Here is a 14,403-nt window from a genome sequence, read left to right on the forward strand (position 1 = left end):
GCCCTGTGTGGCCACTTTGTCCTTGCACAGCCTCTGAGCTGAGAAGCTGCACCACCAATGAAAGGATGCTGCTGAACAATTGTGCCAATAGCATCACAGGCACTGATGGTAATGTGGGAGCCACATCCCTCTGGGAGTGGCCAAGCTTGGTTTGTCACATGGCCCTTCACTCCCAAATGAACCCTGCCCCAATGATGCATCCTCTTTTTGGAATCCTGCTTTATCTTTAAATTCTGTAGTCATCCATCTAGCATTGCTAAGGCTGGCCTTAAGTCAATTCCTAAGGCATCTAAGGAAACATCTGCTTACTACCCTTCAGCCTATTAGTCTGCATTTTGTACAGCCCCTAATACTTGGTGTCCTATGTGGTACTCTCACTTACTAAGGACTACTTAGTTAATACTAAGAATTCCATAATCCTGCATTACCCGGGTTACCTTGAACAGTTCAAATTTTTGTCGTGCACCTATGGCTAAGCTTTATCAGCCACACTCACATTAGCTCTAACCAGAATCCAGCTAACAGGACATCCAACTCTCTCTGGCTCTCAGGGTGGAGTGACAGTGCACACCTTCCCTTGGAGGGTTTTTCACAGCCCTCCTAACACTGGTTTCTGCTTCCTGTCTTGCACTGACACCTCACCCTTTTCCTGACCCTCACCCCTCACCTACATGCCCTACCATGTCCAACATGAACTCTGCCAGCAAAGGCAGTCTGCCTTGCACCAGGTCTTAGACATTTCAGTCTTCAATTCCCAATACACTCAAAAAAGGAGAATTATATTTAAGCATTTCTCATAGAAGGAGGAATTGACTCCAATACAACTTATTAACAGGGCTGGAGAATCACTAACAGAAAAAATTTTTAAAACCTCTACAACTGACATAACAAAAGTATGCATATGCGACAAATGGTAAAATGAAAAAAACCTCCCCAGCTTTCCAGATTTTCTTGGTACATTTTCCTGTCTAAAACTCAGCTCCATGTTATTGCTTCATAGTTGTCACTAAAGCATTTTACAGAGTAGTGACAATTTTTAAAATTCCAGAGCAGAAATCAGGAGAAGATGGGATACTCTTCCACACTTTGGATTTTAAATTTTTAAAGACTCGATACTGTGGCCAGGAATGATGTAAAACACGTAAGGGGACAGCAGAGATAGAAAAGTGGAAGTTTACAATTGACTTTTAATTTCATTTAAGAAGTGACTAAAAAGATGGCATATATATATATATGTGTGTGTGTGTGTGTGTGTATATGTAAATATACATACACACACACACACACAAATATTGAAAGATGGAAATAATATTTCTATAGAATTTGAAAGATTTAAAATACAGGAGGAATCAAAGTAAAAACACATGACAATATAAAACCCCCAAGAATATACTTAATTGCAATTCTGATTCCATAATTTAACAGTTCTAAATCAGCTTGCATGAATCCACAAAAGATACATTGGTAGTGAAATGAAAAGATGAAAAGGTATGTTTACTCTTGAATGTATTGTGTATACATATATCTACTGTAACTCCAAAATGGCTTTTTTTCACCACTTCTGAAAGACATAGATTGCACTGCAGGCATTGCATCTTTATAGTGTTGCACATTAAGGTTTTAGCTCCTATTCTTCAAAAGATTTTGAGGATTTGTCTCACAAAAGCTTTAGAAGCTTTCCAAAAACTAATGCCATGAAGAGAGAATGACGACAAATTACACTGTGATTTGCAAGTTATCAGGCAATGAAAGACCAGAAGCTTACAAAAATGAAGTGACTGACTAATCTATCAACTGCAAATGTTTTGCAACAAGTGGTGAAATTGAAAGTCAGGAGTCAAAAGAGCAGAAATCAGTATCAGTCTAACAGATGAACTAACCTGAAAAATACAATTCTGTGCAACTGGTCACAGACCAATACTGCAAAATCAATTAAAGTTTGACAATTAATGATGAGATTCTCAAAACTATCTGATAAATTCAGAGTACAAATTCCAAAGCCACACCACTGTTTCTGGAAATCCCATCTCTAAAATGCTTGGTTTTGCTATGTTTCTTCTTTTCCATATTACCATCCAGCCACTTTTACACATCAAATTGTATATTATTAGCATAAGGTATTTTTTTAATGTGTAATTCCTAAAGAACACCATGAAAATAAAAAATCAGAACTTAAATTGAATTGGAATTGTATTTATTTCACATCTTGAACTTTATAACATTCACTACTACTTACATATCTGAAATATAATTCTGTTTCACAACAGCTTCTGTATCTACAAATGTGGAAACCACATGTAGTTTTGCATTAAGAAAAAATCTACTGCTCAATGAGCAATCTGCAAAGAAATCATGGTAACTCTCTCTTTCTTACGTGACTGTCAGTATTAACACTCTGCCAAGAAACTATAACAGAACTCCAAAGGAAAGGGCATAAGTTTCACATATAAAATTATATTTAATCATTTGTGCAGATGTTTGGTCTATAGATGAAAACAGTTTCAGGGTAAATACTTACATATTGCTCAAAATGCTTCAAGGAAAATAAAAATTTATCTGAGACATGCCCTGAGCTATCTAGTTTCCTTAATAGTGCAATGTTGCAGTGATGCCTGGTTTCACCCTGGCTTTTGCAAATGAAACACAGTTAACTGCTCACAGAGCTCCTAAATGGCTGACACAGCACAGTATTATATGCACTACAGCAGTTCTTGTAGCTTTGCCAAGTTTCTCTCCATCCACTGGATATTGAGCTGAATTGTATTAATTGCCTCTTTTACACAGTGCAGTTGAGAACTCTCTTCAGATTTTGACTCAAAAAATGACTTGACCTGCATAGCAAGTATAAAGAAAGAAAAAGAAAATCTTAATTAAAATCAACATTAGCCAGACATATAGGTTCAGCAGCAAACGCTATACATATGTTGCAGGAAATCTATTTTTGAGAATTGTTTGTGTCTTTGCAGTAAGCAAACCTCTCAAAGGATTTCCCAAAATGCAAGGAAAGCATTTTTCACAGATACAGCAGCAATAACTCATTTGGTTTCAATATGTCATTTCCCCAATAAACAGACATTAATTTACTGTATCACAAAGCCAACAGAAAGAATGGAGATTTCTGGAAAAGGAGTGCTATTCTGTGACAAAGAATTGGTTGTTGCAAGAAACCCTCCTCAGCATTCTGGAACAGCCCCCACATCCAATCATCATTACAACTGTCAATGCTAACACTTAAAATATTATAGATCAAACCATTAACACCGATCTCTACCAAATTATCTGAATGAAAACATTAGACTAACCATAAACAATTCTTGAGACATTAACTTCAGCCTTGTTAGGGAAGACAACAGAGCTTTCTGAAAGCTGTTAAACAACTCTTGATTGATACTCAACTTCCACAATAACTCTTCGGAGTTATTGCAAAAAGCAATTTTTATGGCACAGTATCACATTTCAGAGATACAGAAAGAAAATCTTGTTCACAAAATCTAGACTAAAATTACATATAGATCAAATCATTATTTTGTGAGACAGTGTGTTCCAGTGTACAGGAAATCACAACAGTATAAACCACTAACTGGGTTCAACTCTGTAATGCAACTCTATCACAGACTCGGTATATAATCTCCCAGTGTCTATGCATATATTTACCATGTGTGAAATAGGGAAAGCAACTGATATACATACTCTCAATAGGGTGTCAAGAATATAAATAACAAGTGAACATGTGTTTTCCTGATACTTCAATTAAATGAAAACAGCATTGGCACTAGAAAATACCCCTTTCTGGTAGATTGTGCCACCAACCTCAAGCAGATGTGCCTTCGTTGCAAACTGAGAAGTTGACCAGATAATAATATTCTGGATAGTATATGAGCCTAGGTGAAACCTGTAGGACAAACAAACATTGTCAGTTAGGAGACACTAAGATATAGTTTTGGTATATGTATGCATTCTTTTCTACTATTTCTACTTTTTTATTTAGTAGTTCAAAAATATTAAAAGCACTTAATGCAATACCTTACATTACAATTACATACCTTATTTTTCAAAAGAAATATATGTTCTTAGAAATCCAAGCCTCTAGTTCCCTGTTCCCTTTAAAATGTAACATCAGAGCAGAAACCATGAAAAATTTTCAAACTTCTATCACAGATCAAATAGTAAAGAACTGAGGACACCACACAGTGAATATCAAGATCTCTATTTGTGGTACGTATGTGTTCTAAAGCTCTACCAGAACTGAACTTGCAACGAGGTTTTCTTTCAAGCAAGGTAACTCTTTAATATTGTTTATAAAGAGCTTGTGACAGCAAAAGTTTTCACAGAGGAGAAACTTTTCAAGTAGCATGAAACTATTTAAAATCAAAGCTGGGATTTAGAAACAGAGGTTTCTAGTAACTGTTGGCTTTTTGAAGACTTGGGGGGCCAGCTTTCCTGCTGGGTACCCTTCAAGGACAGCAAAAGACAACATACTTCTGAAGCAAGTGGGATATTTCAGTTACTTGGTTTTAGGAGTGCTGGGGCAATTCAGAAAATATAAATGCTGAATTATTTCCCCAGATGTCCTTTTGAATCCATTTGATTCACATAAATGTCTTTCAACTGAACCAATCATCTTAACGACAGCAACCTTTCAAGAAAAATTAAGATCAAGATTGTTCAGAATTACTGTGAGGCTCTAGGATGATTTTTGAGAGTTCAAATTTTATATAGCAGGTTATATTTATAACTCTGATTTTAAAACATGATTTAGAATTATAATATGAATGCTCATATTTATTGTCTTGTTTGAAACAAAGAAATAGGTGCGTTTGCCGCTGTGAGTTTGAAAATTTCAGCTGGATGAAAAGCCTTACTTTCGTGTAAGCTTTTCCCAGTTCTCTTTGACGAAGTCCCAAGCCAGCAAATATCCAGGCAAACTCTGGCTAACAGTTGCTATGATATGTGAAAGCTCCTGTGACCTGATGATTTCTCCTTCAAGACTGTTCTGCATTAGCCTAGGAGACAAAGCATATGCAAAGAGACAGGAAAAAAACATCATCCATATGTTCACATGGGTTTCCTGAAAGTCCTCAATTAGATGGAAAAGATGATATAATACATCAAGCAAGCAAATTCTGGCAGCTGGAAGAAATCAATGTTACATTTTATTACAACAACTCTATTTACTTAGCTTTAATTTCCAGAAGTCAGAATGATCTTAGCTCTAATCCAAGTACCTGAATTTTCATTGGTGTTGGAAAAGATGAAGTAAATTCTAGTAACTTGTAGAAGAAAAATGATACACTGAAGACATAAGAGAGGGAAGCTGAAGACTAAATTAGCAGGATAAGTTTGTGTTGTCCATGCAGTATTAAGATTCAGTCTACAGACAGGAACATAATGTAAAGTCAAAATTTTCAGCCAAAGAAAGAAATGGAAAAAAGAAGAGCAAAAAAACCCAAACAAAAAATATACCTCAACTAGTTATTATTTTGATTATAAAGATATATCAATCTTTTAAGGCTCTACAGAGCAGCCTGCAATTTTGCTACCTTCACTGCAAAACTTGAAATTTTGTGTTACCAGTAGTGCAAAGCCTGTAAGTTCAATTCTCTTCTCTTTATGCATATTCAGAATTTGGTTTTTTTGTGCTGCTCTGTTACATAAGTTTTAAGTGACAAATATCAGGTTTTTTGTGTGTATGGAAGCCTGTTTAAAACATTTGGATGGATTTTCTTTAGCAATCAGAAATTTTTTCAACAATAGAAAAAAGGAAATGCACTTTTCCAAGAAGATTTTATCACTTGTAATTTACACAGCATACAACTTCTTGGTTCCTTCATACCAGATCAGCTTTCTGGCATCGTCTGTGCTAGCCAAGGCTTCAATCATTTTGCTTTTCTCTGCTTCAGAAACTGAAGAGAAGTACATCTTCAGGAGGAATTCCCAGCCATCATCAGACTTGGCTCCAATGGCAAATATGGCTTTCATAACATCACTAGGCAGACTACAGGGAAAAACAAAAGCAACGAAACAAATAAACATAGGGGGTACAAAAATGCTCACCTCAGTAAAGAAAGAAGGCAAAAAATTAAAATATTAACTTGAACGAGATGCCTCTCTTTGGAGCAATTTGATTCTGTAGCAATTGTTAAGATTTGGCATTACTGAATTCATGTCAATCTAATACTTTCAGTCACTGGGAAAAAGCAAATCATTTAGTCATATGAAAACAAAGTAAATTGTACACAAAATTGAGAATTTTCTATGGCTCAAAATGCACATGAATCCACAGCAGAAGGAATTCTGCATGATAAAAACGTATGCTTTGGCTTTGCCACTAAGTAATCTTCTTTCAGCATGCAGCTCAGGAAATAAAGATGAAGAAAAATTTATGGCTGGTTTTGCAGTTAAACTAAATGAGACTGGAGACAAAGTCTAGCACAGTCACCCTATCATTGTGAAACAGCAATTACTTCTACACATGGAACAGTAAAGACAGAATCACATTCTTTATCAGTCCTAAGTTGGTGGTGGTGGTGTGGTGGGGTTTTTTTTTGATTGTTCTGTTTGCTGCTGGGGTGTTTTTTCCAAGTATAATGGTGGCAATGTAACAGGAAAGCAGACAGGTAAAAGAAGTAGAAGCTCAGTTTTTGTGGTACCTTACTGTTCCGTTAGACTTCATCCATGTCTCAAACATCTTAGCAGCAGTTGTTCTACAGTTTCTTATATCATGGGTGCAGGCAAAAACCAGCAGTGTTGACCGAAGCTCTCGTTCAGACAGAGTCCCATCATCTGTCCAGTGCTGTTGATCCATTTTATCTCCAAGCAAGTGCTCTATCCTATGCTAGAAGAAAAAGTTAGTTAGATAGCTAATCCCTTCCAAGAGGATTTTCTATATATAAAATTAGTTTCAAGTAAAAAAAAAAAAAAAAAAAAAAAGGTTCAGCTTTCAAACTGTGGATGCTAAACACAGTGTTTTTCATCTATTTATTCCAACTTACGCATGCTATTTCTTAACTGTAGGAATAAGTATCAGATATCACATAAATCTGAAAGATGGGCCAGGTTACATCTTAAACTGCACATGGAAACTGAAGACTCCTCTCTGAGCCTTGGCTCAGACTTGCTTGTAATCAGCTTACAATCACAAAGCACTAGAACTTCTGTATGTTTAACTGCTTTTAACTTCACCAAGTCACAGTAAATACACCTTCACCCAGCATAAAGAAACAACTTTTGTATGTCTATAGGCTGAGCATCCTTCAGTTTTGTAGTTCTGTAGCCTGCCAAAACCACAGCTGGATGCCTGATCAGCTACCACAGCTCAGCTGAAAATTCTGAACTTGAATAAAACTGCATAGACACTGCATTGTAAACTAGAGCTTTGGCTGTTTATAGCAGATACGTAACAACTTTGGGTAAATTAACTGCTTTTTTTTCCTTATGTTTCCTTATGTACTCACTAATTATCCCTTCCTAGCATAAAGAAAAAACATCTGCTCTTTTATGTAATAATTTAATAATTTTTCTTACAGACTAAGTCCCTTTACTGATGTTTTACACTGCAAAGCAGCAAAGGTCATTTAAAGCAGCAGGTGAATAGGGAGAAGAAGCTCCATAAAAAGAAGGTAAACAGAGAAATGAAAGACATATGTTCAACAAGAACTGAACTTAAAATATTGATTTCACTGTCAAGTCTGTAGAACTACATTGTGTTTAGGCTATTACACAACTGGAACAGGACAATGACAACCATCCTTGTGTTTCTATTTCTACAGAAAACATTTCCAGTTTTTTCTCTTGTCTCTCTACAAAGATCTATGATCTCTAGCTACTCTAACTTTTGGAAAAAACTTTTCTCTACAAGAAAAGTACATGGAATCTTTTTAATTACATATTTGTACTAAACTGCCGTGTATGGGCACTTTAAGATAGCCCCAGACACTACTGCACCACACTCTCTATAACACATTTTGGGGCATATGGGTATGGTATTGAAACAGGGGAAAGAGAGGGCAAGAAGCTGGTCCAAAAATGTAGTATTTTGGTAAGAGACCATTAGAAAAAGCTGGCAAGACTAGCAACTCTCTAGAATCACCATCCAACTTAGTGAAATTAATGAATATGTTTAGCAGTCAACATGTAAAAAGAGAATGTAACTATAAAGAACATTATAGCTAATTATTTAGAATCATCATTTATGAAAAACAAAGACATACCATGACTCGTGCTGCCAGTTGTTGTTCACCTTTTTTGTCTAAAAGGCTGTATATAAGACTCAGCTGAAACAAAGCTTGAGTAAGTGGTGCAGTGCTGGTCTCTTTGTTGAGGTAATCAATCAACTCAAAGGCCTTTTCCAAGGACTCTCTCCCTAGACTATGGGTCAAAGAACACAAACATTAAAATGGACTACAAAACAAAAGCATTCTCTGAAACAAATCAGAAGTGATGCCTTCCATTACACTAACAGAGAGATAAGTGAATAGAGGGGGTGACATAAGAAACAATTTACATGTAGTATTTTTTCTATTTTAACTTCAGCAAGATTACAACAAAGCAACAATGGCCACTAACATGCCTCCAGTTAACAAAAACTGAAAACAGGTAAGGAAGTGTGGCAAGGATGTCTGAAAATATTTATCATAAATAAGGGTACTCAGATAGAATAGCAGTTTCCAAAGAGACGATCCAATATGTTCTGCCTCGCCTGCTTCTGATAGTGGTGGTGAAACACATGAGAGAGCACCAGTCAAAATTTAAGAAGGAAGTAACTTACTTTTCCAAAGTGGAGCACTAGAGTACAGGAAAACAGTTAGCAGGCAGATTATCGGACACTAAAGAAAACAGTGTCTTCCAGAAATGGAAATTATCATTTGGCTCTCTGTGATCCAAACAAATAGATGATGTTATAAAGAAGAGGGAGATAATATCTAGAGCATCCATGAACAGTTCCAACAAGACTATTGAATACTGAATTGACCTTACTCTAAAGCAGCTGTCTCTAGAAACTAAACCTGATCTTCTCTAACTTGGAAAAAACTTGAAACACATATTAAATGCCTTATCCAATAAAGAAGTCTTACCGTGCAAGGTTGAAGATATTGTTGATCAAATTTGCTCTGTCTTTAGGACTCAGAGCAGTGTGGTTTTTTTTCAAGAGATCAATCAGCGTTTTCCAGTCATCAGCATAGTGTACTATGTAATAGCCATTCATGTCCACATTGAATTTTATCCATTCTACCTCTTCTGGAAGCTCAATGACAGCTAGTGGACAGACAGTATGTTATCAGACGAAACAAACATTTAACAACTGTTCAAATCAAAGTCTATGAAGTAGACTAGTACCAGAGAGACAGTAAATTCTTTCCCACTATTTCTCCCTATAATGACAAAGGAAAAGCCAGTAAGAAGGTTTTAAAAGACAGCTCAAAAATTCCTCAAAAATGAGGTTGTACTTCCTCATCCTTCCTACACCTGACTGAATGAACATTATCACAGCCTGCCCCAAGTTGCATGAGTTAATTTTTCTCCTTTTGTCCAGCTGTTCTTTCAAACAGCCCCACCTACAGTTCCAAATACAGTATTTTCCTACACAGTTAAATAAAATAAATATTTCAGTGGAAAGTTACTTCCTAAGATTTCAGCAAACTGGCAGATCAACTTTCACATAACTTGTTCTCTAAAGAACATGCAGTTTAAGAGATTGTGTGTATGCAATGTGATGAAAAGCATAGGCTTTTCAAACCTATGATTCTATTCCAGTTGCTGTCACGTATTTATACACACAATGCTACAAGGAACCAGATCTCTGATGATGACAACACCAGCAGTGCTCTGCTCCTGCTCCAGATCTCTGGAATTATTTTGTACCCTGTATGTCTTCGGCTTCACATCTTACTCAAGGGTGCTCTCAGAAAAATCATGTAACACTAAAGTAACTTGCTACCAAAGCTTTTAGCCACATACCTGACTTCTGATCCAGTAAATATGCATTAGTGCAATGGGTGAAGTTGCACCTATTTGTTATGTAAGTGAGAGGAATATGCCACAGGTAACTGCAAAGGAAAACAAATGTTTACTGACATGTTATATACACATTATCTCCCTTGAATAGTTTGTTTTAATGCAATTTAATTTATATAATTTTGTATACTAATAATACTAGAATCACTGAATGCTGAGTAGAATAATAAAGTATAAATCTAACTTATATAATCAGAATATGATGAAAGAATAAATACACAGCATGTACAGAAATTATTTTTTAAATCCCACCGTGTTGAGAAATGGGTAAATTTTATAGAAGAGACTGGATTCAAAGAGACCTTTTAAGGTAAACTAGTTCAGGTCCCCTTCAATAAGCAGGAACATATTCAACTAGATCATGTTGCTCAGAGTCCCATTCAACCTGGCCCTGAATGTTTTCAGGGATGCGGCATCGACCACATCTCTGGGCCACCATTGCCACTGTTTTACCACCCTTATTGTAAAAATACTATTCCTCATATCTAGTCTAAATCTACCCTTTTTTATTTTAAAACCATTATTCTTTGTCCTATCATGACACGACCTGCTAAAAAATCTGTCCCCATCTTTCCTTTAAGTACTTGAAAGAATGTAGTGAGGTCTCCTCGGAGCCTTGTGTTCTCCAGGATGAACAGCCCAAATTGTCTGTCTGTCCTTGTACAGGAGAGGTGTTATGTCCATCTGATTGACAAAAACAATCTTCTCTGGACTCCAGCAGTTCCATGACCTGCCTGTGCTGGGACCCCAGAGCTGGATGCAGGATTCCAGGTGGGCTTTCACCAGAGCAGAGCAGAGGGGCAGAATCCCCTCCCTCCCCTGCTGTTCATGCTGCTTTGGATGCAGCCCAAGATCCAACTGGAATTCTGGGCTGTGAATGCACACTGCTGGCCTGTGTCCAGTACCACGACTCCCTCAAGTCCTCCTTTGCAAGGCTGCTCTTGATTTGTTCATCCCCCAGACTGTGTCAATACCAGAGGTTGGCCTGACCAAGGACCCAGTGCTTGAGCTTGTCCAGATTCCTCTGGATGGTATCCCTTCCCCCCAGCACACCAACTGCACCACTCAGCTTGGTGTCATCTACAAATTCTTTGCGGGACCACTTGATCCCACTGTGTACATCACTGATGAAGATCTTAAACTGCACTAGTCCCTGATGGACTCCATTTTTCCCAGTACTTCTTTCCCAGTTCCAACATGCTAAGTACCTAGTCCAAAATCATAGAGACAGTAGCTCCCTGGCTGCATCAGAAATTCATCCAGTATGATTTTTACCTGAGTCCAACATTGTTTTTATGATCTTTTACAAGTTTTAACTAAAATTAAAAAATTATCCAAGTACAAGACTCAAATTCCAAATCATCGCATAGAAACCAAAATTCATTGCATAGCACAAAGACTTTCTTAAGTGAACTGCAAGCTGGAAGAACAAATACTAAGAGGCTCATAATGATGATAAGGACTTGGCTATTTAGAGAAAAACATAAATCTAAGTGGGATAAAAGAAGCTTCACATATTAATGTGATTGTGACGGGGATCCCTTCTATGTATGTCTCACATAGACTGCCCTTTTTCTAAATCTTTTCATACACGCCCCAAATTTACATCAACTAGAAACAGAAATTACTTAGCTTAAAAATCCTTCTCTTCTTCCCTTACCTTCCAACCCCACATTGCTTTTCTTTCTCCACATAACAAAATAAAACAGAGCCCTCTATATTCCTACATTTCAAGAGACAAATTTCTTTCACAGACCTATTTCTCTGCAAGGTGATGCAATGGACTTAGCTCCTGTTAAAACTTTAAAAAAAATGAATAAAACCAGCAAAATATCAAAAGAATTCACACTTACATATTTTTGTTAGAAGACATTGTTGAGGGTCATAAGGTAAGTTACATTTGCAGTAAACAAAATTTTAAAACTATCAACTGCCACATCTTTGCTTCTTCACTATTTGTGTATGTATTTCCTTTTAAGTTTTTGTACAATAGATATTGCTTCTGTTGTACATTCTATCATTGTACATTCTGTTGTGATGTAGTAGTGTCATCTTAAAATTTTGAAGCCAAGAAAGCATTGATTATAGCTTCTCTACCTTCTTGTAGCAAATCCCAAGGTATACCACTGAATTTTGGAAGTCAGAAGCAGAGGCTCTAAAGTAGGATACGTGCATCTGTAACTTCTGCAGCTTGCCTTTCTTTAGAGTCTTGTTAAACACACAAAACTTTCTCAAATGTAAAGAAACCTTTACTTATGAGATCTGCCTTTTGGTATTGAAAACCAATTTATGATGTCAAGCTTAAAAGCTTCAGGAAAAGAATGCATGTAAGAAATTCAGATTACAAAGGGTGTCACCAATATTTACCAGTTGCTTCAGTGGAAATAGACATGGACCGTCAGGCAGATGAGTGAAGTTTTGTGCTCAATTCTCTGTTACTACCTGCCTTCAAAGGAAACACTAAAAGGCCTGAATACAAGTCAGTAAGATGTACAAGCTTAAGACAGCAGCTTGCTTTTAATGGATAAAAGGTATTAAGAAGGTAATAACCTTGCATCTGATGTCCAATTTTCTGGTTCCACACGATACAAAAATTTCTCTTGTTGTACTGAAATAATCTTTCCCTTTCGGACAACAGTGACTAAAGGAAATCCTTTATGCACAATCCAAGTCTTCATCATTTTTTTTACATCTAGTGTTCCATTGGTAATCTGTAAAAACAATCATAACATAAAAAGCAAATGGAGAACAGTTAACTTTCTTCTTAAGTTACCAAATAAGTGGTTGCACGATTTTGCATCTGGAAACAATCACTTTGACAGAGAACCTGTAAATTTCCCTCCACTCTGTGGGCCCTGGCCATCCAGCCAGTTCTTAACCCAACAAAGAGTGCACCTGCCCAGGCCATGAGCTGCCAGCTTTTCCAGGAAAATGCTGTGGGAGACAGTATAAAGGCTTTGCTGAAGGTCAGGTAGACAACATCCACAGCCTTTCCCTCATCCACCAGGTAGGTCACCTGCTCATAAAAGGAGACCAGGTTGGTCAGGCATGACCAGTCCCTCCTGAATCCATGCTGGCTGGGCCTGATTCCCTGGCTGTACTGTATGTGCCCTGAATTGGTACTAAAGATGATCTAGTCCATGACCTTCCTTGGCACTCAGTTCAGGCCGACAGGCCTGTAGTTCCCTGGACCCTCAGTCCTTCCCTTGTCCTTCTTGCATTCTCTCCACCCTCCTTTCCCTGGCCTCTCTGATTCCCACAGCACTGCTGACTCTAGTCCTCACTCTCTTCTACCCAAGCCCTTGCTTTATTACCTCTTCACACTCGTTTTAAAATCAGACATAGCCTTATGCCTGCCTTATAATTTGAGAGCTGCCTGTACAGTCTGCTTTCCTAAAATTTCATCACATTTGTTAAATCAGAAGCTATCACAAAGTTACATAAGTAGAGAGTACCCCAAGACCTTTATGAGGCTGGATATAGCTATTCCTTGAAAGTAAATTTTATCCTGAATTTTATTACTTACATTCTGGTCTTAACACACTACCCATGTAACTCTAGAGAGGGTACGTCCATTCTGGATGGACGTGCAGGGCAGTACATACTCACTCACAGTACTTTTTTGGGATGGTATGCAACGTAGCCCTAGAAGATTCAGTAATCTCCCTATCTATATGAAAGAACTTTGGAATAAGATGAGCAAAAAATTCAGAGTACTTACCTGAAGTCCATTATCCTATCTTTTTCATCAATAAGGAAATAAACAAATAAAAAACCCCTATGATACTCTTAGAGAAGTGGAGGGAAAAAAAAAAATGAAAAGAAGAACAGTGTGTCCAAGACAGATACCTCATTCATGCTGTCCCACAGGTCATCACTCTGGGCAGTTCCATAGCTGTGATTATGCAAGTATACCTCAATGCCAGCTTGGAAAACGTCCTTAGTGAGATAATGCTTCAGCATCAAAAGAAGTGAAGCTCCCTTTAGGGAGAAAGAAAAAGAAAATTAATCAGTAAATTGAAGTTACAGAACTTTTTGAAGTATATGCATATTATACCTCTTTCACAGTACAGAAGTAAGTCAGAAGCTAGCATATTTAATTCCAAATAATATCCTTCAAATAATTACCTTTACACTCAGCTTCCTTGGAAAAATATTCTTTTGCTATTTCATAAACTCCAAATACACTTACAGAAAAGGCTAATGTACTTTGAAAATTTTTCCCAGCTGCTTTGGAAAAAAAAAAAAAAAAAAAATTTTAAAGGCTCAAACTACAATTACAAAATGGACTAGCAGAATTTGACATTTTTTCCCAATTATCCTAATCTGAAAAATATTGCCTTCTTATTGATATGTCTCTGCTGGCTGCCATTCTTCATACCAATACTC

At 37.0% G+C, this 14,403-nt stretch overlaps 1 protein-coding gene across 2 annotated transcripts in view; it reads right to left on the minus strand.

Moving 5' to 3' along the window:
* Window positions 1-2,172: 2,172 nt before the first annotated feature.
* The window catches only part of LOC119695461 (leucyl and cystinyl aminopeptidase), a 51,063-nt gene continuing 38,832 nt past the window's right edge, over window positions 2,173-14,403 (minus strand). For both annotated transcript variants that reach the window (XM_038124011.1, XM_038124012.1), the window contains 10 exons: window positions 13,864-13,995; window positions 12,565-12,725; window positions 9,958-10,046; window positions 9,075-9,255; window positions 8,211-8,367; window positions 6,651-6,835; window positions 5,834-5,995; window positions 4,863-5,003; window positions 3,811-3,892; window positions 2,173-2,831 (listed from right to left, as the gene is read on the minus strand). In XM_038124011.1, the coding sequence (XP_037979939.1) occupies window positions 2,700-2,831; window positions 3,811-3,892; window positions 4,863-5,003; window positions 5,834-5,995; window positions 6,651-6,835; window positions 8,211-8,367; window positions 9,075-9,255; window positions 9,958-10,046; window positions 12,565-12,725; window positions 13,864-13,995 (1,422 nt within the window). In that variant the 3' untranslated portion in view covers window positions 2,173-2,699. The remainder of the gene's footprint in view (window positions 2,832-3,810; window positions 3,893-4,862; window positions 5,004-5,833; window positions 5,996-6,650; window positions 6,836-8,210; window positions 8,368-9,074; window positions 9,256-9,957; window positions 10,047-12,564; window positions 12,726-13,863; window positions 13,996-14,403) is intronic.

Source organism: Motacilla alba, chromosome Z, assembly GCF_015832195.1.
Source record: "Motacilla alba alba isolate MOTALB_02 chromosome Z, Motacilla_alba_V1.0_pri, whole genome shotgun sequence".
NCBI lineage: Eukaryota > Metazoa > Chordata > Aves > Passeriformes > Motacillidae > Motacilla > Motacilla alba.